The 24,287-nt window shown below is 47.0% G+C and overlaps 1 protein-coding gene across 1 annotated transcript in view; it reads right to left on the bottom strand.

The window, feature by feature from the left end:
• The window catches only part of Lpcat3 (lysophosphatidylcholine acyltransferase 3), a 40,141-nt gene extending 17,115 nt beyond the window's left edge, over window positions 1-23,026 (bottom strand). Inside the window, exon 1 of the mRNA XM_041634587.1 lies at window positions 22,789-23,026. Within this exon, the coding sequence (XP_041490521.1) occupies window positions 22,789-22,939 (151 nt within the window). The 5' untranslated portion in view covers window positions 22,940-23,026. The remainder of the gene's footprint in view (window positions 1-22,788) is intronic.
• Window positions 23,027-24,287: the final 1,261 nt, after the last annotated feature.

Genomic DNA, 24,287 nt, shown 5'->3' with positions numbered 1-24,287 from the left:
CCCATCTGCCCTCTTCCTGGAATGTCCTAATGGGGTCAGCCTTAGAGTCTTCACATTAAGAGTTCCCGGCATAGGATGATCTTTCCATAAGATTCCTCAGCATTTCAAATGTTGGTAAAAGTCACCTCAACAGTGTCCTACCTAACACTGTATGCACTCTCCGTCCGTGTAGCCATTCCAGCAACACACACTAGTCGTCCAGTGCTCTGTCTAATTTGCCCCTCGGCACTCACTGCTGTTAGCATACTGCATACTAGTTATTTCTCAGTCTTTGTTCCTTACTGTACACAGTAGTCTCAGTACCTACTGCAGCTATCATTAAGCAGCCATCACACGGCTCGCACTGCATTAGCATTAAGAAGAATACAGCTGGGGGCTGGAGAGATGGCTCAGAGGTTAAGAGCATTGCCTGCTCTTCCAAAGGTCCTGAGTTCAATTCCCAGCAACCACATAGTGGCTCACAGGCACCTGTAATGGGGTCTGGTGCAGTCTTCTGGCCTGCAGGCATACACACAGACAAAATATTGTATACATAATAAATAAATAAATATTAAAAAAAAAAGAATACAGCAGATTGTCAGAAACACCTTTTCTTTTCCTTTCTTTCTCTTCCTTTTTTTCCAAAGAGACATGGTTTATCTCTTGTATCCCTGGTGGTCCCGGAACTTGCTCTGTAGATGAGGCTGCCCTCAAACTCACAGAAATCCGCCTGCCTCTGCCTACTGAGTGCTGGGATTAAAGGCGTGTGCCTCCACCGCCCTGCACTTTTCACTCTTAAAGAGCTTGCAGCTTGCTCTTTAGAGATGAAAGAAAATCAGATGTGTTCTATGGCAAGTGCTAATGGTATGGAAGTCAGTTCCGTAGGGTTTAGAGAAGACATCAATCATAGCTAGAGCAGGGGTTGGTGAATAAGGCACACCCAGGGAGGAAGAGCCAAAAACAAGGAAATTGGGGTGTGCATTGCACATGCACAAGACGCCTCAACATAAAGATAAATCCCCAAAAGACCGTGTTGGAGTGCAAGAGCAGCATCGCACAAGGCTGGAACAGGACCTCGGGGCAGAGCCAGCGCCCCTGGGACTACCTGGCGCCCTTTCGCATTTGCATTCTTCCTGCTTTGTGCAAAGAACTCCAGAGTCACTCCTAAAAGTCACAATCGCAGCACAGGGAGCGGCTGGCTGGCCACCGCACCAAGATGTGGTTGAACCCTGCCCAGGCCATGAGTGGAGCTGGGCTTCCTGGGGCCTGGACACTAGCGTGAAGCTGTCCCTAGTGCTTCTCTGGGTGCTCATGCTCAGCTGGTTTCTTCACCTTCAGACGCCTCCAGCTCCCTGCCTGGCTTAGCGCCCCAGCCTCCGTTTGCAGAGGGGTCTCTGCAGCCAGTTAAATAAACCAGACAATCCATGTGAAAAAAAAAATCCAGTTTAGAGTCTTTGTGTGGTGGTGCGCACACCTGTGTGCTCCTGTGGTTTAGAGTGTTTGTGTGGTGGTGCGCACACCTGTGTGCTCCTGTGGTTTAGAGTGTTTGTGTGGTGGTGCGCACACCTGTGTGCTCCTGTGGTTTAGAGTGTTTGTGTGGTGGTGCGCACACCTGTGTGCTCCTGTGGTTTAGAGTGTTTGTGTGGTGGTGCGCACACCTGTGTGCTCCTGTGGTTTAGAGTGTTTGTGTGGTGGTGCGCACACCTGTGTGCTCCTGTGGTTTAGAGTGTTTGTGTGGTGGTGCGCACACCTGTGTGCTCCTGTGTGGTTCAGAGTGTTTGTGTGGTGGTGCGCACACCTGTGTGCTCCTGTGGTTTAGAGTGTTTGTGTGGTGGTGCGCACACCTGTGTGCTCCTGTGGTTTAGAGTGTTTGTGTGGTGGTGCGCACACCTGTGTGCTCCTGTGGTTTAGAGTGTTTGTGTGGTGGTGCGCACACCTGTGTGCTCCTGTGGTTTAGAGTGTTTGTGTGGTGGTGCGCACACCTGTGTGCTCCTGTGGTGCTCTGAGAAAAGTTCTCTGCTTTTACCTGTACTTGGTTTCCAGGTTTGAGCCCCAAGTGCTTTTATGTGCTGAGCCATCTTGCCAGTCTTTTTATAATTTTATTCTTTATTTTTACTATGTGATTTCCCTGTTCTTTTGAGTCTAAAGTAAAGGCAATTAAAACAGCAAACTAAACTGCTGGTAATTTTGTCTGACAGATTGCACAGCAAACCAGTCACCTTGATCAAATGTCAAAAAAAGTTTGTTTATTTGAGACAGACTTTTGTTGTTTAGCTGAGGCTGGCCTGGAACTCCATAGAGCTCCAACTTGTAATCCTCCTGCTCCAGTCTCCCAAGTGCCAGGATTACAGGTATGCCTGGTCTGTGTTTTTCAGTTCTAATGAACACTGCAATAACTCTCTCATGATATTCTCCTTTCTGCATCCAAGTTTAAGATGGCTAGATGAGGCAGAGGGCTCCCATGAGCTTGTCACTTGGAGAGATATATTATGTGCACACGTGCACATATGCACAGTGCTGCTCCTGTTTGCTTTACTTCTGTGGTATCCTGGGATACTTTTTCAGCCCAGGCAATTCACAACACCCTTTATTTTTGTGGTGATTGGGATTGAACTCATGGCCTTGTGTGTGCTCCCCAGATATTCTAATAGCCCCAGCTTCATCACCCTATTTTTTTAAACAGGGTATCACTATGTAGCCCTGGCTGTCCTGGAACTTACTTTGTAGACCAGACTAGGCTGGCCTCGAACTCACAGAGATCTGTGTGCCTCTGCCTCCTGAGAATTGATATTCAAGTCTTGCACCACCTAACGTCTAGTCCTTTCCTTTCCAGGAGAGGAATGGGAAGGACAGATCAGTTTCCGAGAAAGGCGCAGACGAACGCTAAAAGTATGGAACTAATTGCCCAGGAGTCTCCCACTGGGCTAAGGACCACAGAGGTGAACTGATTGCCCAGGAGTCTCCCACTGGGCTAAGGACCACAGAGGTGAACGCACCTGGACGTGAATCTACTTATCTCAAGGTCCCCTGTCACTTGACTTGGCAGTTAGGAAGAAGGTGGTACCACTCAAAGTGCTAGAGATTGGCTGGCTACCTTGGAATTGGTGATAGATAACAAGAAAGAAAGATAAACACCAAGACAAGACCATAAAAAGGCAGACAAAGGCTGAATGCTTGCAAATGCCTACATTGAAGGACTGGAAACCAAAGAGCCTAGGATAAAACAAAGCCCCCAGAAAAAACGAGGCAAACCAGGCTCCCACGTGTGTGAGAAGGAAGGCCATTTCAGATGTTCATTTGGGCGGTGGTGGCACACACCTTTAATCCCAGCACTTGGGAGGCAGAGGCAGATGATCTCTGAGTTCGAGGCCAGCCTGCTCTACAGAGCAAGTTTCAGGACAGGACAAGGAGAAACCCTGTCTCAAAAACAAACAAACAAAACACACACACACACACACACACACACACACACACACACACTTTATTTTCAAATGTTACAGGTGCCATCCAGATGGCTCAGTGGGTAACCCAATGGCCTGAGTGGAGTCCCTGGGACCCACATGTAGGAGAGAACCAAGTCCTACAAGTTATCCTCTGAGCTCCACGCACGTGCCATGCCACTCGAGTGCTCACACAAACCCACGTACACAACACATAAATGGATAAAGATGCAATGGACTCGTAGAAGCCGGAGTATGTGCATATGAGTGTAGATGCCCATGGAGGCTGGAGCTGGAAATTTATGAAGTTCTACTGATGTTTTTGTTTTGAGGCAGGGTCTCATGCACCTCAGGCTGGTTTCAAACTCACTATATAGCTGTGTTGGGCTTTTAGCTCCTGATCCTCCGGCCTCTAACTCCTTGCTGGAGCATGTCTTTAATCCCAGCACTTCATGGATCTGAGTTTGAAGCCAGCCTAATCTACATAGTGAGTTCAAGAACAGGCAGAGCTATGTAGAGACCCTGTCTCAAAAAGAAAAGGGAGGCACCAAGCCTGGCTCTTTGGTTTACTTTTGGTTACGGCAGACCAGGGATTTTCAGGAGAGGGTGAAGCTCAGCTCTGGATACGCTCAGAACAGTTGCTTTTTGATCAACAGATTAAGCCTGCCTGGTAGTGTGGGCAGGGTGCCACCGTACCTTCGTACTCCAGCAACCCTGCATATCTTCAGCTGAGTCATGGATTCCTAGAACTGAAGAAACCTTAGAAATCATATGCTTAAACCCTTCATTAGACAGTTAAGAAACAGAACCCTAATGGGGATGAATGGTGTCCTGAAGTTACTAGAGCAAGGCTCAAATTAGAATCTGCACCTGACTTCACCTAAACTCTAGCCCGCGTCTGGGAACTTGGTGGTGACCTTGGAGTGGTGTCAGTAATAACGAACAGTTCCTTTAACACTACAGCTATATTCTCTGGTCTTCCGACAACAATCTGTATTCTCACACTTGGTCACCCCTCCCCTATTTTTATGCTTGCTTAACTCACTGTTTTCAAACATTAAAAAAAAAAAAAAAAAAAAAAAAAACAGGCCGGGCGGTGGTGGCGCACACCTTTAATCCCAGCACTTGGGAGGCAGAGGCAGGCGGATCTCTGTTGAGTTCAAGACCAGCCTGGTCTACAAGAGCTAGTTCCAGGACAGGTTCCAAAACCACAGAGAAACCCTGTCTCGAAAAAAACCAAAAAAAAAAAAAATCTTATTTTAAGGTGTCTGCAGTCCCAGTTAGTTGGGAAGCTAAATAGTTTGAACCCAGGAATTCCAGGACAGCGTGGGCAACACATATAGTGACCCACAATCTCAAAACAAAGTTGCTTCATTTTAATGCACCCTTAACAAAGTGCTTTCCTAGCCTTTGTTAGTTTAATTAGTAGGTACTCAATTCCCTTCTCTAATACCCAGGGGCCAGTTCCAGCATTTTGATAACAATGACAAGGGACTAGGAAATTAGGACAAGCAGTCAAGCGTCCTGGGGAAGAAAAGGAGTAGGAGATATTATTGCTATGTTCCAGGACTGAAGATTGAAACCCGAGTCTCATGCACGCTAGGCCAACAGTGAGCTCTTCCACGGAGCTACAGCTCTGGGCTGGAGGATCTGGCCATGACTTTGATCTCTGTGTATATATAGCCCATGCTGAATTGGAAGTTACAAGGTAGCCAAGACTATTTCTAAACTTCTAACCGCCTCTCTAGTGCTGGGATTGAGGCTCCTGGTGTGCCCCACCACATCTGGGGCTGAAGATAATAATATTCTGAAGATGAACTAATGGATGGTGAAAAAGAAAAAGCATTTTTGTGAATGTTAAAAAAAATATTTTTTTTAGCCTGGCATAGTAGTGCACGCCTTTAGTCCCAGCACTTGGGAGGCAGAGGCAGGCGGATCTCTGTGAGTTCGAGACCAGCCTGGTCTACAAAGCGAGTGCCAGGACAGCTATGGTTGTTATTCAGAGAAACCCTGTCTTGAAAAACAAAACAAAATTATTATTTTTTTTTAAAGTCAAGGATAGATAGTGTACATCTGTACATCCCAGCACTTGGGAAGCTGAGGCAGAGGATAAGGAGTTTCAGGCCAGCCTTGGCAACACAGGAGTAGGTCAGCCTGGGCTACATGAGACCCAGTTTCAAACAATAACAATTACAAGAACTTTTTTTTTTGTTCCTAAACCCATCAAAACAATCTAATCCCAACTTCCCCAAAACCTCACCAAGAGTGTTTCTTTACTTTTTCCATTCAAGCCAAGCAGTCTTAGGAACCAGGCTTTCCACCCCAATACTAATGGCTGATCTGTGAAATGGTGGCTCCACCAGTATCAGCCGAGTGAGCAAACTGTGGTGACACAGGGGCCAGACTCCCCCATCAGCTTGTGGCTGCCCTCAGGAGCGCTTCCAGGCTGAGCAGACAAAAGTGAGGACAAGCACAGCATCTCCTACAACAGCGAGAGACAAGGGCTGACACAGTCATTCCCCATCTTAGAAGAAGAGTGACAACAGACATTCAGAGGACTTGGAGGCACTCAGAGGGCCCAACTGCTCTCCTGTCGCTACTAACTGGGCCATTTAATCACATTTTAATTCTTTGCAAATTACCGAGCCCAAAGGTCCATATGTTGAAAGCTTGTTCCCAGTGTGATGGTACCGAGGGAGTGGAACTGTTTTTAAAGATTTATTTACTTATTTTATGTATATGATTGCTCTATCTGCATGTACACCTGCATACAGAAGAAGTCACCCCATCTCACTACAGATGGTTGTAAACCACCATGTGGTAGCTGGGAATTGAATTCAGGACGTCTGGAAGAGTAGCCAGAGATCTTATTACTTATTTATTGAGGCTGGGTCTCATGCTGTAGCTCTGGCTGGTCTGGAATTCACGATGTAGCCAAGGCTGCCTCAAACTCATGGCAGTCCTCCTGTCTCAGCCTTCCAAGAGCTAGGATTACAGGTGTGAGCCACTACGGGTGGCTGAAGAGTCACAGCACAAAAAGTTGTGTGAGTGTGCTTGTATGCATTCCATCCTTTCTATGTATCTACATGTATGACAGTATGTGTAGTTTGTATAGTATAGCATGTAGCAGTTTGAATGGACTTGGCCATACCCATCATCTCATAGGGAGTAGCACTACGAGGAGGTATGGCTTTGTTGGGGGAAGTGTGTCAGTGTGGGGACAGGTTTTGAGGTTTCCTATGTTCAGGATACCACCCAGTGTCTCAGTCAACTTCTTGTTGCTTGTAAGATATAGGACTCTCAGCTATCTCTCCAGTACCATGTCTGCCTGCATGCCGCCATGCTCCCCACCATGATGATAACGAACTGAACCTCTGAACTATAAGCGAACCACCCCAATTAAATGCTTTCCTTTATAGGAGTTGCCATGGTCATGGTGTCTCTTCGCAGCAATAAAAACCCTAAGGCACAGTACAGTCTGATAATTGCTCCTTTATTATTGCTGATTCTAAATGTACCTAATTTAGCAATTAAGCTTCATTACCAGTGTGTATGTCTAGAACAGGAGACACAGGCTTGATGGGATTCACTTAGTCTTAGACTGCAGCCCTATGGATTAATGGGAGAATATTATACTTTAAATAACTTGACGATATCTACTCATAAATGTTCAAATATTTCATATAAGCATATTTATACCCAACTTCTTAAAAAACTGGGTAGTCTCTGAAATGTTTTAAAGCTCCTGGTGACTCCCATGCTCAGTTTGCCTTGGATTTTATGTTTTTTAAAATTTATTTGTGCTGGGCGGTGGTGGTGCACGCCTTTAAGCCCAGCACTTGGGAGGCAGAGGAAGGCAGATCTCTGTGAGTTCGAGGCCAGCCTGGTCTACAAGAGCTAGTTCCAGGACAGGCTCCAAAGCTACAGAGAAACTCTGTCTTGAAAAAAAAAAAAAACAACAAAAAACAAACAAAAAATAAAATTTGATTTGTTTCATGCCTGACTTTTGTTATTGTCTGTTTTTCGAGACAGGATTTCTCTGTGTAGCCTTGGCTGTCCTGCAACTTACTCTGTAGACCAGGCTGGCTTCAAACTCACAGAGATCCACCTGTCTTGGCCTTTTTCTTCTAAAGTCATTTCTTTTTTAAATGCCTATTATTGTTATTTGTGTGTGTGTGTGTGTGTGTGTGTGTGTGTGTGTGTGTGTGTGTGGAGGAAGTCAGAGGGATGTCAGATCCCTGGGAGCTGGAGTTTCAGACAGTTTTGAGCAGCTTGATGTGGGCACTGGGAATCAAACTTGGATTCTCTGCGAAAATAGTATGTGCTCTTAACCACTGAGCATTTCTCCAGCCTCTGTCTCTTTGAGTCCTGGAATTAAAGGTGTGTGCCACCATGCCAGGTGACATTTTTTTCCTTAAAAATCAAAACAAAGAAAGAACCCCCCCCAAGATTATTATGTATAATCTTTGAGTAACAAAAATTCTGTATTAAAAAAAATTGACCACCACACAATAAATCTGTAGTGTCAGGTGGGGAAGGATCCTGGCTGTCTGTGCCAGTATCGGGCCCTAGAAGAGGCCAGGCTGAGAAGACTCTGCCAGGACTGTGACTCCCAGGGAAGCCAGCTGGGATGTGGGTGGCACCTCCCAAGAAAATCTGAAGGGAGAGGCAGCAGGACGAGTTGGCTGGACTTTGGGATAAACAGTTACTTTTAGCTCAGGGGGCTCAGAATGGGAAAGTTTCTTAGTATAGGGAACATACCTCTTCCTTGGTCATTAACATGTTTATGTGTAGAACAAATCTTGTGCACATCCAGACATCTTCAGCAAGAATGACAGGGAGCAGGGACAAGGCATCGGGATGGAGGAAGCTGCATTCCCTAGACTAATTTCAGCAGCAAGGAACCGAGAAAGGCCAGGAGTGGAAAGACTGGTGGCACTCCTGAAGCCTAGGAGTTTCTTGCCCAGGAAAAGGGGGTGGAGCTGCCAGTGCACAGAGCAAGTGCACTTGCCAGTGCAAGTCTACATCTGCTTGCTCATCGCTCTCCCATCTTCTTGTTCCGCCTTTTCTTTCTCTTGGAATTGCTTTATCCCATTTTTAAAAGATCTACTCTTATTAGTTTTAATTGTGTGTATTCACATGAGTGCAGGTGCCTAAGCCCAGATCTTCCTGGAGCAGGAGTTACAGGCAGTTTGTGAGCTACCCAATGTGGATGCTGGGAACCGAATTTGGGTCCCCTTAGCGCTGACCCATCTCTGGCCTTTGTGCCCAGTTTTTTTTTTTTTTTAAAACAAAGTTTTTCTGTGTAGCCTTGGCTGTCCTGGAACTCTCTCTGTAGACCAGGCTGGCCTCAAACTCACAGAGATCCACCTACCACTGCCTCCCAAGTGCTGGAATTAAAGGTGTGTGCCACCACTGCCCGGCTTTTGTGCCCAATTTTTGCAATTCAGGTTGTACGGGTTATTGTTCTCTCTCAAAGAAGCCTAACCAAGGCCTTGCTCCCTTTATTTAAGGCCCTGGTTTCCAGGGGAGAGAAAGTCCATTCCGGTCTCGTCGCTCTGCTCTGGGCTAGGACTGCTCAAGGCCAGCATGGTCACACTGCCTTGGGATTTATGAATCACCTGGTTTCTTCCCAACTGTCCCAATACTGCCCCCTTGTCATTACTGGGGCCAAGCCTGACCTCTGTAACATAGACGAGGTAGGTGAGATGTCTAACAGGTGTCTTAGCAATAAAATAGTAAGCTCTGCGTTGCCTAGTTATGATGCTACCAGGAGGAAAAGTAGCCTGAACTGTCCAATTGTTGGATTCTTACTCTCCTCTTACTTCTTAAATAGAAAATAAAATGAGCTTGTGGTGGTGGCACACGCCTTTAATCTCAGCACTCGGGAGGCAGAGGCAGGCAGATCTCTGAGTTCGAGGCCAGCCTGGTCTATAGAGTGAATTCCAGAACAGCTAGGGCTACACAGAGAAACCCTATCTTGAAAAACCAGAAACCAAACCAAACCAAACCAAAACTTTGCAACTGCCCTAATTAGAAATCGCCCAGGACATGTCAGCAGCATCCTCCCAATTTAACACTGTCATCAAACTTCTGTTTAATGAAACAGACTGGAAGACCTTACTAAAGATTTTTTTTTTTTTTTTTTGGTTTTTCGAGACAGGGTTTCTCTGTGGTTTTGGAGCCTGTCCTGGAACTAGCTCTTGTAGACCAGGCTGGTCTCGAACTCACAGAGATCCGCCTGCCTCTGCCTCCCAAGTGCTGGGATTAAAGGCGTGCACCACCACCGCCCGGCCCTTACTAAAGATTTTAAATATAGGTTTAAGCACAAGGGTTAGGAAAATAGCAGTTGGAAGAAGCAGCAGACATGCACAGGTGTGGGTTCGGGCTGCTGGGGGGAAAATCTCTACCACCTGTCAGCTTTAAAACAAGATTCCAAAAGAAACGTGGCACAAAATGCTCCCCCTTCACCACCATGGCATTTGTGGAGTACACAGGGGTGAGATGCTCTATCTGATTATTTTATCCCATTAAGCACAAATACCGTTTTATTCTTACTACATGAACACATTCTATTATTACTGTTTTTCATTTTCTCACATCTCATATAGTAAGTTAAAGACAACTGAATAGCTCTCTCATCCCTTTTACTATTACTGTTATTTCTCAAATTTTATGTATGAGAGTTTTGCCTGCAAGTATGTCTATGTACCACGTCCAGAAGAGTGTCCTGGATCCCCTGTGGCTGGAGTTACAGACAGGGTGAGCCACCATGTTGGTGCTAGGTTGAACCCTCTGGAAGAGCAGCCAGTGCTCTTAACCACTGAGCCACCTCTGTAGTCTCTCATTCCCTCTTTTTAAAAAGTTATTCTTTTATAATTGCGCCAGAGCGATGCACATGAGCACGTACACACACGCGCGCACACACACACACACACACACACACACACACACATGATATACTTTGACCACACCCTCACAGTCAGTACCCTATCAACTTCTTGAGTAAAATACTGTTTATTAATTCATCAGTTGGTAGAGCAATGGACTGTTTCCACTTCTCAGCTACTATAAATCACTTTGGTTTCTGTGAAGAGATGCTTTCCGCACTCTTGGGTCTTTCGCTAGAGGCACTGAACTGGTGGTACCTGCAGTACAGGTAAGAATGACTTCGGGCACTTCTTTTTGCAGTTAACTTTCTGAGAAACTGCCAAACTTTCCACAGACTATAGCACTTTACTCTCCTACTAGCAGTGTAAACTGGTCCAACGTCTCCAAGTCCTTGACATCATCATTCTGTTAGTCTGTCTGACACAAGCTATACAGCTCAAGCTGGTCCACATGGTTGCTTGTTTTGCTTTAGACAGTCTCGTAATATGGGCCAGGCTGGCTTCAGTCTTCAGGTCCTTCTGCCTTGGATTTCTGAGTCTGGGGTTATAGGGCTTTATCACCTCATGCAGCTGTTAGTACTGATTGGAACCTTTGCCCATAATTTAAAAACCTTTTTGAGGCAGTTTCTCGTTCCCCAGGTTGACCTTGAACTTGGTATCTAGCTGAGGGTGGCCAGGAACCTGATCCTCCTGTCTCCACCTCCCAAACGATGGGATTACATCAAGTGCTGGAATTTTTAGGCACATGACACCACACTTGTCTTTTATTTTATTATTATTATTTTGGACAGGGCTTTACCATATACCGAAAGGCTGGGCTAGAACTGATGTAATTCTCCTGGCTTATTTTCCTGAGTACTGGGGTTTCAGATATGTGCCACCAGCTTGGCAACTACCTTCTCTTGTTTTTTTTGGACATACGCTCTCACTCAGATTTGGGTAATCTTGCTGCCTCAGCTTCTTGGATGCTGGGATTACAGGTGTGGGCTGCTGCACCTGCAACCTTTGTCCAGTCTTCATTGGGTTCTAAGAGTATGTGGATATATACTAGACACTTATGAAATACACAATTTACAAATATTTTCTCCTGCTTTGTGTGTTATTGTTTCATATGTAAAAGAGTTACTAACTTAGCCCATCAAACTAACTGTTGGCTGCCCCAGTCAGAAATGACTTGCTCCTTTCTATACCAGTGTCTCAATATTACTTGGTTTGGAAAGAAACTTAGAAAATGTATAAGAAGTCTTTATTTTAGAAACTAGTACAATAACATTTCAATATAAACAAGAGTGTGGGATGTAGTTCAGTGACAGAGGACAGCTCCTGCTCGGCACAGACAGGCAAGGCTCTGCATTCAATCCTCTATTCCAGAACAGTCCCAAACCCCAACAAAACAACAAAGACCCCAAACTCTGAAGCGTCTTATGAGATGAAGGACATATGTGTGACTTTGGCTGTATGTATTTTAAAAATAAATGCTTATGGCTGGGAGTAAGGTGCTTGCCTCCCCAGCATGCAGGATGCCAGAGAAAGGAGGGCTTAGTGAGACTAAGGCCACCCTAAACCTCACAGGGAGTACAAGGTCAGCCTGGACTACAGAGCCAAGCTGTTTCAAAACAACAGTGGACTGGGGGTGTGGCTCAGAGGTCCAGAGCTTGTTCAGAATGAGACCCCAGGTCCTATTCCTCAGGGACACAAAGCCAAAGTAAACTCCTAGCTACCTAGGAGTTCCCGCTTGCTTTTATTTCCTAATTTTTCAGAAGGGCAATCGATGAAGAATTTAAAAATGGAGTCAGTTGGGTTTAGTGATGCATGACTATAATATCACCTACTTGGAAGACTGATGCAGGAGGATCACTGCATGTTTGAGGCTAGACTGGGCAAGACAGTCAATTCTAGGTCAGCCTGGGTAACTTAGCAAATACTGTCTTAAAAGAAAACCCAGGTTCATTGGTGGGTGATGGTGGTATACAAATTTAATCCCAGCACTCAAGAAGCAGGGGTAGGCGGATCTCTGAGTTAGAGGCTAGCCTAGACTACAGAGTGAGTTCCAAGACAGCCAGGGCTACACAGAGAAACCCTGTCTCAAAATACCAAAAATCAATCAATAAAAAGAGAGTGAGACAGACTATCCCTTAACTAAAGACTGTGTTAAAAACAAGAATGAGCATTCTAGCGGCGATTGTGGTTCGGTGCTTTTGGTCAGGTCCCGTGTCTATATTCCAGCTTCAATCAGTCTTGGCCAGTTTTGTCCAAGGTATATGCCAGGAGCCTTCTGCTTGCTGGCTTCTGCTTGCTGGCTTGGAAACAGTAGTTTCCTATTTACGGAGTGTAATCTAGAGTGGTGTCCAGCTGATCTGAGTTTGGAATTGCTGTCATAGCAAAGCAAAAACCTCAAGAGCTACAAGTATGCCATTTCTCAGGACAGCATGCAAACAGATCCAAGATAATACCAAGATATGCATATGTGTATAAATCCTTTATTTTTATAGTGAATTCTTATTACTTCCAAAAATTACCGCCTCACTTTATATAAATTTTATGTAGCAGACAGGACCACATACGGATTTGTTTGTTTTGAGACAGGGTCTCACTGTGTAGTCGTGCTAGCCTGGAACTCAATATACAGAATAAGCTAGCCCCAGATTCACAGTGATCCTGCCTGCCACTGACTCCCAAGGTGTGTGTCACGTTTCTACCCTCCCCCTCCCATTTTATGGTTTTCTTATGAAAATACCATAGCAATATGAATATTTGGTAATAAAACATCTTTAATTGAAAAAAAGCTTTTAGCTTTTTCTTTGTTTTTTTGATACAGGGTCTCATTATGTAGCTCTGGCTGTCTTGGAACTTACTATGTAAACCAGGCTAGCCCCTGCCTTCCATGTGCTGGGATTAGAGGCATGGACCACCACGCCTGACATAGGCTTTTTATTCTTAAATGTAGTTAGAGTGAGACATTTAAATAGTCCACTAAAGACTTTTCACGCAGGGTGTGGTGGTGTACACCTTTAATCCCAGCATGGAGGGCAGAGTGAGGTGAATCTGAGTTCGAGGCCAGCCTGGTCTACAGAGTGAGTTCCAGGACAGCCAGGGCTACACAGAGAAACCCTGTCTCAAAAAACCAAACCAAACCATACAAAAACAAAAGCAACAACAACTTTTTCATGTCAGGGCTGAAGAGATGGAGTACTTAGTGGCCGAGAACCCTTGCTGCTCGTGCAGAGGATCCAAGTTCAGTTCCCAGCATCCACACAGAAGCTCACAACCACCTGTAACTCCAGCTCTGGAGGATCCCATGAGACACACACACCCCCTTCTGGTTGACACACATATACACATACATACCCCCTTGGCTGACACAGACAGACACACACCCCTTTGGTTGAGACACACATGTGCACATACACCTTTGACTGACACACATGCATATACACAACTTTGGCTGACACAAACACACACACAACTTTGGCACACACACACACACATGCACACACCCTCTGGCAGGTAGGGTTGCTTTTTCAGAGGAAAGATGAGAGCAGGAGTTAAGAACAATCAGGGTGGCTGGAGAGATGGCTCAGAGGTTAAGAGCACAGACTACTCTTCCAGAGGTCCTGAGTTCAATTCTTCTCTTCTGGCCTGCAGCATATATGCAGACAGAACACTGTATACATAATTAATAAATAAATCTTAAAATAAAAAACTAGAAAGGTAAGACCCCAAGAAAAGGAACCAGTTTCTTTTTTGGCTAAAGGCCAGAAACATCCTTCGGTTTCTTGGCGGCCTCTTTACCAGAAGCCAGAGAAGCCACCGGGACTCTGATCCCTGGTCTGACTCCTAAATGTTCTTAGGGTTACCTCTTAAGAGGGTGTGTGTGGGGTGGGGATGGGTGTTAACAATAGAAAGAGGTCCATTAAGTTCTTCAAGTCAAGAGAAGCAGAGCTCTGGCCTGGGAGGAGCTCTGGAAACTGTGATAAAACTATCTTATTCGCTGGGTGTGGTAACACAGGCCTTTAATCCCAACCTGCTGGAGCTAGAGGCAGGTGGATTTTCAGGAACTCCAGACCAGCCAGGGCTACTTGGTGTCTCAAAAGACTTCATGTGTTGATGCCAAACTAAAACCTGAGTATGATTATCTCGGGTAGTTGCCCACCTCTGACAAACCGTCCCTCTAATTGGGATGCAATGACACGCGGACCCGAAGCCTTTATCATTAACAATGACTGTATCTGCGATTCGACACGGAACAGCTAGTGCATTCAAGGTGCCCAGAGCTCGTTCTTCAAGGCTGGGATTAGAAGAGGAAGGAAATGAGATCTAAAACCAGTGCACTTCAAGCCAAAAGAACACTGCCGCCCAGAAATGACTCATTTCTCGTGTTTTAGGCACCATATCCCTTTCTTGTTTTGAAAACAGGGAGAGAAAAATGACAGCTATGACATTTTCTGAATAAACGAGTTACGGGCAAGGTGTAACGTCTGATGCTTGCTCTCCCAGCTGAAGCTAAGGGGGGAGCTGAGTTCCCGGCCATCCTGGGCTACAACAGTGAGTTCCCGGCCATCCTGAGCTACAACGGTGAGTTCCCGGCCATCCTGGGCTACAACAGTGAGTTCCCGGCCATCCTGAGCTACAACAGTGAGTTCCCGGCCATCCTGGGCTACAACAGTGAGTTCCCGGCCATCCTGGGCTATAACAGTGAGTTCCAGGCCAGCCTAGGCTACAACAGTGAGTTCTCGGCCATCCTGGGCTACAACAGTGAGTTCCTGGCCATCCTGAGCTACAACAGTGAGTTCCAGGCCATCCTGGGCTACAACAGTGAGTTCCCGGCCATCCTGGGCTACAACAATGAGTTCCCGGCCATCCTGAGTTACAACAGTGAGTTCCAGGCCAGCCAGGGTTACAATATGAGACCCTGTCTCAAAAAAACAACAAACAGATAAGCTTTCATGGTCTCTAAGGAGTTCTGTTTCACAAGAGAACTCGCCATGCATCTTCAAATTCCTGGACTTTGATTTCTTAACTGCTGGGAACACACACAAACACACAAATACAGATACACACATGAACACACACACACACACACACACACACACACACACACACACACACCTACACACTTTCTAAAACCTTTAGACTTGAGAACAGGTAGCAGAACTTCTTTCCCTGACAGGTGCAACTGGGATCTAATTCTTGTTAAAGCCACAAGTCAGTTTCGTAATTGCATTAATACATGTAACATCAGTTGAGTTGAGAGACGATTCAATAACCCAGGATTTGAAGAACAACAAGGAATTGGTTTGAGTTCAAGGCAAGCCTATAGTATAGGTCACGAGTTCCGGGTCAGCCTGGACTAAAGGGACCCTGCCTCAGAAAAACAAACGAAACAGAAATTTTGTGTGGCTCAAGGTGGCTGATCTGATAGACACAAAGCAGAACGCGGGGAGCTCTGGCCCCACCCTGCTATGAGGAAGTTTGCAACTGACCCTTGCATTTGAGGCTCTGGTAACAATAATGTTTACGGCACTGATGATCATGATCTTTTAGCAAATTGATTCAATAATGAGAATTTGAAGAACAAGGCATGCTAGCCAGTGGGGAACACTAAGCTATAAAGAATCCGAGAGAGTTGTTTTGCCAAAGATCTTACTATACACTGACATTTCAGAAAGCTGGAGACAATCCAGACATCAAGCATTACAAAATAGATGATGAAATACTCAACCTTTAAGCTCTAGGGCAGCAAGTGTATCCGCAAGGCTGGTGAACAGGCAGATCATGACAGGCGTGGTCACAAGCCTGGGATCCCAGCACCTGGAGGCTGAGGCAAGAGGACTTGGGCTGAAGACAAGACGCGGTCTCCAACAGCCCCAGATTACTCAACCAGGGCCTGGTGTTGCAGGTCTGTGAGACCAGATACTCTGGAGGCTGAGGCAAGAGAAGGACCATTCAAAGCCTTCCTAATGATGTGAATATAGTCTAGCACCTGTTAAGTAATAAGGCTGGTATCAAATAAAACAGAAAGCAAGAGGCAAAAGAGGTGTGACAGGTGTCTGAGGCAGGAGGATTCCTATGAGTCCGTTTCCAGTCTGGGCTACCAGGTGACTTCCAGGCCAGCCTGAGGTACAATGGGACACCTAATCAGCTCATAACCATCTAGCAGTCCAGCCCCTGGGATGTGGAGGCTGCAGGACCGGGATCCTGTTCAAGGTCATCCTTGGCCAGTCACAAACAGAAGTTTCAGGGGCTGGTAAAACCCGTGGCTATGAATTAGCATAAAGTTCAGGAACACAGAAGATGAGAGACCTAGATATTTAGAATTGGCAGGGCCTGTGAACGTTCCTGTTTTATAGAAGTACGTGTCACAGTCAGAAATCCCTGTTGTTTAGCTAATGTGATTCAGTTTTAAGTTCCACCTCGTTAGCTTTGATGTCTTTATGTTGTGATTTCAATGCTACCCCCAATAAGATAGCACTGAATGATGGATTTTTCCCTGAGGGGACCAGTGTGGCTCTGGTCCACAGGGAGCTAACCTGTGGGCCTCGTTTGGTTTTTATTTTAAAAAGAATTAGCAGGCTGGAGAGGTGGCTGGAGAGGTGGCTCAGAGGTTAAGAGCACTCATGGCTCTTCCAGAGGTCCTGAGTTCAATTCCCAGCAACCACATGGTGGCTCACAACCACCTGTAATAAGATCTGGTGCCCTCTTTTGGCTTGCAAGGACACATGCAGGTATAACACTATACATAAAAAATAAATATAAATCTTTAAAAAAAGAAAAAAAAACCAGTAACTAGCATTAGATACGAATCCTGAACCTCCAAGGAAAGAATTCCTACTCCTAACTGCAATTCTGAGCAGTTGGTCAAGAAAGCTATGGCCACTCCACACCCACAGAACCCCATGCTGGGCGGAGTGGCCATCTGTTCCATTTGGCCAGCTCGGGCTTTGGATGCTGAGGTATTATTCCACGTGCTGACAACACCTTGGCTTACCACAGAGTCAACAGAAAGGCTCTGGAGGACATTTGCTCCACCATGAGCTGAAGAACGGTGACCTTAAGTAACTCACCCAGATCCCCAGTTTCCAGTCTGTACAAGGGAAAGCATGGCAGTGTGCAGTCACCTTATGAGAACTGGCAAGTTTCAGAAGTGCCTGAGGATCACCTCCTCCACCCGGCTCTTCTGTAGAACAGGCTGGACTCAAACCCGCTTGGTAGCTGAGGCTGATCCTGGGCTTCCTCCCTCCACCTCCTGGGTGCTGGGATCGCAGTGTGGCCTACCACACCTGGTTTATGCAGGACCGGGGATCAAACCCAGGCCTCCTATCAAATGAGCCACAACCCCTGCCCTGCCTGAACCTGCGGAACTTCTCTCCCCAATTCATGCTCAGGTTTTACAATTTCTTTGGAATTTAAATCTCAAACTAGATGGCACCCTGGCACTGACACAGCACCCGACTTTCTCTTTTATCTCTGTGACTGGCTATCTAGACGGAAGATGAAAGTTAGGTCCGTCAGTCATTGTCTGCTTGCTAAGCTGAAGATGGAACTCAAGACCGTGTGCACCTTAGGCAGTACTGCTGTAGACTGTTGGTCCCAGGCTGGCCTTGAACTTGTTTTTGAAGGGGGGATTACTTTTTCTAGTTCACCTGTTTCCAAATCACTCCTTCCTTCATACATTCACATAGCCAACAACTGTTTATGGAGTCAAGTGCGACGCTACAAACTCTGGGCACGCTGTCGTAATATATGGTTGGAAGGATATTCATTCGGCCTAAGCAAACATAACAAGGGACAGGACTTCAAATGCGAGTCAGAGGAAGCAACAATGTGCTGAGAGACCCAGAAGGTGGATAGGTGTGTCACGGAGGGAGTGAGCAGAGCTTCCTGGTCAGGAGAGTCGGTGTGTTCAAAGGCTCAGGGGCAAGAAGGGCTTACCACCTTCTCTGAGGAACTGAAGGGAGGCCGTGTGGCTAAAGGCTATGTACTTGTCTGAAACAAGGCGGGGCAGCAGGAAGGGACTCACCGGCCCCAGAATGGTGGTGTGGGACAGGAGACACACAGGACTGGATGACTCCCGCTACTTTTGGAGAGGAGAGGGGCAAGAAGAGAATTAGGAGCTGCTGGGGTGGGGGTGGGGGTTCCTACCACAAAGGGGTGGTGATCAAGAGGACTGGAGACTTGTTGATGGCACTGATAGGAACTGGTGACTGGGGTGTGGAAATTCAGTGACGGAGGTGGACTCTTTGGTTTCTGGCAACGGCAGCGAAGCCGATAAAAGTACTTTCAGAATCCACCTTCAAACAATTCTGCATTCCCCAAATGTCAGAGATATAGCTTCTACTCTCAGCGGACGGGATCCACCTTGCCTCTAAGTCACCTGGCCCCAGGACACTGTCCCCGCCCCTCACCTTCAGTCACTGTGTAGGTCACCTTCCCAGTTCAGTTATAGCTCCAGGCACAGCATTCCCATTCAAAAATCAAACAACAAAAAATTTGTTTTTGTGAGACTGTCAGTCTGTAGCCCAGGCTGGCCTTGAATTAGCAGTGATCCTTCTGCAGCAGGCTCCAAAGTGCTCATTTACCACCTGAGCCTAAAGAAGAAACCTGACTCAATATCCAAAGTTCATTATTTATGAAATAGTCCATCTTTAAATCTCCTAATGCTTTGTACTTCTTATAGCACTTAGGTTTCTTCCTTTTATTGGGGTCAGTGCAGTGATCTCACGCCCATTCCCTATCCTGACAGTCCATAACGTCTGAGTGCACGGCTTTATGCCTCACACGGCTCTCACTGCTCTCGCAAGAGAACACTGCTTGTCCATAGTAGGTGTACTTTGTTGAATCTATCGAAGAATTCATGGTATAAATCATGTGAAGGAAAGATGAGACCCAGGCTGTTGAAGGAGAGTTTCCCAGTAGCGTGTGTCGGCACCAGGGCTCATAGCAACCACACTTAACACGAGCGTCGGCATCAGTGGCCTTCTGGCTGTTCAAAGTATTCCAAGATAGCCTTCCTCTTGCCTTATGCACTGAAGATTAAAATTATAAGCCCACCAGTGAGCCAGGCATGATGGCACACACTGTTAATTCTAGACCTCAAGGAAGACGCGGGCAGAGCTTGGTGAGTTCGGGTCCTACCTGGTACACAGTGAGTTTCAGGGCTCACAGTAAGACCCTGCTTCAAAAACAAAAATTACAACGACAGCAACAACAAACCAAGCTGGGGTATGTGGCCTGGTGATAGAACGCTTGCTTGCCTTGTGTGAAGCCCTGGGTTCAATTCCCAAAACTCCCCACCTTCCTCTCCCAAATTACACTCTCTGAAGTAGGACTTTTCAGATTGCTCTCTGTATTCACTAATAGGTCACGAGTTCAATGCAGGGGCATAAGGGATATGAAAAATAAGACAGAAGGGCCAACGCCATTTCCCGAAACTTGTTTCCAATACATTATCCACTGTGGAAAAAATTACTTCTCACCATAGGTGAGACCAGAAAGCCAGTGTTTTACTGCTCTTCAACCCACAGAGCTTGGGTAGAGAGTGTAGAAAACTGGGCTGGAGTTTAGTTCCCAGCACCCCACCACTGTTTTCTTTTTCCCTCTTACTTTTTAAAAATGTTTTGTGCTCGTAATCGCTGAGCCATCTCTCCAGCCTCACCACTGAGGCCTTATAAGACTAGATTTTATTACTTCTCATTCTGAGTACTTGTGTGTGGGTGTGTGCAGGTGCTGGCCGAGTGTGCAGGTGCTGGCTGAGGCCAGAGGTGCCAGGTCGCCTAGAGCTGCTACAGACAGTTGTGAGTCCCATAATATGGGTGCTGGGAACTGAACTTGCGTCCTCTGGAATATGAGCAAGCACTTCCAGCCTGTGAGCTACCTCTCTAGCCCCAATTTTGTTCATTTTTATTCTGTTCCTTGAGGCAGAGTCCCATGCAGCCCAGGTTGGACTCAAACTTTCAGGGCAAAAAAGAGTGACCATGAACTCATGATGCCCCTGCGTTGTGGTGGCCCAGCGCTTGGGAGGCAGAGGCGGGCGGATCTCTGTGGGTTCAAGGCCAGTCTGGAGTTCCAGGAACACTGGGGCTACACACACACACCACACCACACACCACACCACACCACACACACACACACACACACACACACACACACACACACACAGTCTCCAAAACCAAAAACCAAAAAACAAACCAACCAATCAACCAACAAACCAAACAAACAAATCACTTCTATATAAGAAAAGTGTATTTACAGGCGAAACATACCCTCCACGCACAGGCCAATCGTGTCAATTTGTGTCTATATGTATATATTTAGCCTATGCCTAGAAACACAACACCATCATAGACAGACACATAATTGGGCTGGAAATGCAGTGCAGTGGGATAGTGCTTGCCTAGCATGACTTAGGCCCTGGATTTAGTCCCCAGTACCACAAAGAAAAAAACTAGCCCTAAGTTGATACAAAAACGAGAAAGCCTCCAAGTTACCAAAGGAAACAGGGCGATGGGAAGAGGGGCCCTGGGAACGGCAGAATGGACAGGCAAGGCTGGCAATGTGGCTGCTGTACCAGGCACTTATTACTTGGTTATGTGTCATAATGACAGAAGATGAAAGAAGTGGGGAAGGATAAGGAGAGGATGTCCTCGTCGGCTTATTTTTGCGACAACAGTACAAAGCAGCGCCGGGCAGTATTTGATGTCGGCACACAAACACAGATCCCAAGTCCCAGTTACAACCTTATTTCCACTTAACAGGCTGACCTGAAAGTTTGTTGCTCCTTGTCCTAGACGTCCAATACTCAGTTGAGAAAGCAGCGGAGGGCCTCCTACCTAATGAATGTAAGCATTCTTAATTGCCAATCTTCACGCCAACAAACTGGGTCAGAAGCAAGGTTCAAAGAGGAACCAGGCTATGGTACATAAAGCCAGAGATGCTGGGTGCTGATAAATTTGGGTAATGTTTGAGTGACGCTGCACAAGTCAAGGTCCCATCCGTCTCTAAAACCTTAGAATCCTACCAAGAAAGAGGATAACCTTTATCGGAAGAAAGGAAGGCCATATTGGTCTGAGACGTAATAGGCAAATAACGATGGTATTGGCTGTGGTTGTTTAAATATGAATTAAACCTCCTGCCATTATCTACATTGGGTTAACACCCTCTGGTGATATTATATGTCAATATCTCTACTGACTCTTGGACAAATTCCAAATTTCTTCCTGGAATTTAAACCCTTCTGCACCAGCCCAATCTCATCTCCAACTTTTTAAATAAGTTCTCACACCGTGAGCCCAGGCTCAAACTCACAAGTCTCCTGTCTCAGCACTACAGTGCTGGGACGTTCAGGCAGGAGCCACCACACCCAGGTTATCACAGACTTCCTACAGTTCAGATCAGTTAGCTCTCTGCTCTTACCCCAGTTGCCTTTTGCCGAGCGCTCCCTTACTTTTCTCTCAAGTTAAAGTTGTACAGCCTTCCCCAAAAGTTCGAACTACTCAAAAATCTACTGAATCGACTCTGCCATCCCTGATCTTGACTTAGGAATTGTTTTACGACTTTACAGCAATCCTGTGCTAGGCACAGCTGTCCTCATTTCATACATAAGAAAACTAGATGCGGAGAGATGAACTGGCTTGCCCGGGGTCCCATCATCTGTGAGCAGAGGTAAGGGTGGGTCAGATTCCTTTACTTCAGAGTCAACCTTTTTCATCATGCCATGCTACCTCCACACACTAAAAACACTCAAGACTGTGGTTTAAAAAAAAAAGCCTATAAAATAGTTATAACTTGGCTGATTGTGACATAAATCCAGACACATCATAGCCTTTGAACCATATGAATTATAATAGTCACTTGGAACAAGCATGGAGTTTTTAAGGGCGTTATAGTTCTACTTCCCAACCCAGTATAAGAACACATTTCAAATGACAGGTGGGTAGCTAAAGGGGAAAAACAGTACGGTATAAGAAAATATTCGAAACCGGGCAGAAAACATGAAAGTACAGTACACCTGGCAATGTACATAGACTCAGAAGACGTAAGTATGGACTAAGGGCCTGAGGAAGCCGGTAGGGCTAAAATATCCTAAGTTCGAGGGCATAAGTCTACTCTAAGAAGAGCGCACGAAGGGGGCTGTTAATAACAGATAAGCAGTTCTGATGGCCAGAGTCGAACTCTCGAGAACCACAGATAGACACAGGTCGCCGCGCCACGGTCCGGCACATCGATGACAAGGCGGGAGATGACTGAGGGGCCAAAGGGCACAACATGGGCCAAAGAGAATGGCAAGTGGTGCGGCGCCCCCAGACTCGAGACAAGACTTGTGTCTTGCCCTCGACAGCTGGCTGGTGTGCTTGAGGACCTACGCCCGCACCCCCAAATCCCTCCTGAGAGGTCCGGGGCAGACAGGCAGGTCCCGTCCCCATTCTGCCTATTTCCCTGGGACTCCGCGAGGGGGCAGAGGCAGACAGGAGGGTCCTTACCCAGGAAGATGGAGATGACGAGCCTCAGCGCCTGTTCCGACGCGCCCAGAGACGTCGCCAACTTGTTAAGGCTCAGATCCTCGACACCCGGCCACAGTCCCCGCATCTGCTCCAGCGCCTCTCCCACGTCCCCGTCCGCTGCAGACGCCATCTTAACTGCGGGCGCCCCCCGGGGACCCCCAGCTCCGCGCCCCGAATGTGGGCAGAACGCGGTGGCTTCACCCCCAATTCCGGCCGGGGGCCCGCCCACGGCGTGCGCATTGGCTGCGGGCCCGCCCAGTGCCTCTAGACCCACCCAATTATTGGTCGAGCCAGCCAGGGGCGGGGCCGAGCGCGGCAAGGTAGGAAGAGGGCGGGGCCGAGCGTTTGTAAGGCAAAGGTGACACCCGTGGGGAAGGGAAACGGGCCGGGGCGGCAGGGCGGGGCCTGCGATCGCGACCCCGCTGCAATTGGAGCAGCCGGGAGCGCGAGGCGAGGTGACTGCATAACTCGGTCCGGACGGCTCGGGAAGGAGTGGGTCGGCCGGCTGTCCGGCCGGCTTGCTCGCTGCCTTCCCATTGGCTGAGACAGGAGCAGGCGAGAGTCGGGGCGGGGGGGGGGGGGGGGGGGGGGTGCGGGGGCGTCACCAGACCGCGAGGTTACTCTCGGTCGCCGGCGCTGGGGTTACTGGGGCATGTAACGGAGAGGCGCGAATGCCCGCCGCCGCCTCGCTAGCGCCCCCTAACGACGCCTCCTGGGGAGGGTCCTGCAGTCCCCAAGCCTTTCCCGAGAGGTCTGGGGGAGCCCGGGCTCCCAAGAACACTTTTTGACCCTTTTATTCTACGTAGCCCTTTCCGTGCGGGCGCCTTTCGGTTGTTCACGTACTGGGGATCGAACCCGGCTCGCGTGCTTGCTTTCCCGCCTGAGCTACAACCCTAGTTCCTTATTTAGTTCCGTTCCTGTAGTAAAATGCGACCTTCTCTCTGGAGGCAATGGAATTAGGATATGGCTATTTATATTAAAAAGAGCGTATTTAACACTTGCTGCTTTAATTAACAATTAGATTAGTTTTGCCACTGCTTAAGTAATGTATGTTCACGATGAAAGTTCGCACAGTAGAGGCCCCTGACTCTATGAGTATGAGCCCTTTCCTCCTATGCAGCTTTCCAATCTCACTTCCCACCGGCAACCGCGGGGAAAGTGATACTCTATGGAAGTATGTGACAAAGCCATTCGCAGTTTCTTTTCATAAGGACTTCAGCTATGGTTTACACTTCCATAACACTTCGTAAAGCACCCTCCTCCCCACCCCACTTACTGGAGAATTGAACCTAGGTTTTTTGCACATGCTAAAGAAGCATTGCACTCCCGTCTTTTCTTTATGTTCCACTTTGACATTTACGTAGAAACATTTTTTAAAAAGATTTATTTTCTGGCTATGACAAACAAAGCTGTTATGAACATAGTTGAGCACATGTCCTTGTGGCACGATTGAGCATCCTTTGGATATATACCCAAAA

This window comes from Microtus oregoni, unplaced genomic scaffold (assembly GCF_018167655.1).
Source record: "Microtus oregoni isolate MIOR12 unplaced genomic scaffold, Mior012 000002F_ref0000024, whole genome shotgun sequence".
Taxonomy (NCBI): domain Eukaryota; kingdom Metazoa; phylum Chordata; class Mammalia; order Rodentia; family Cricetidae; genus Microtus; species Microtus oregoni.
Note: the sequence above shows the minus strand (reverse complement) of the source record. Positions and strands in the feature narration are given on the sequence as shown.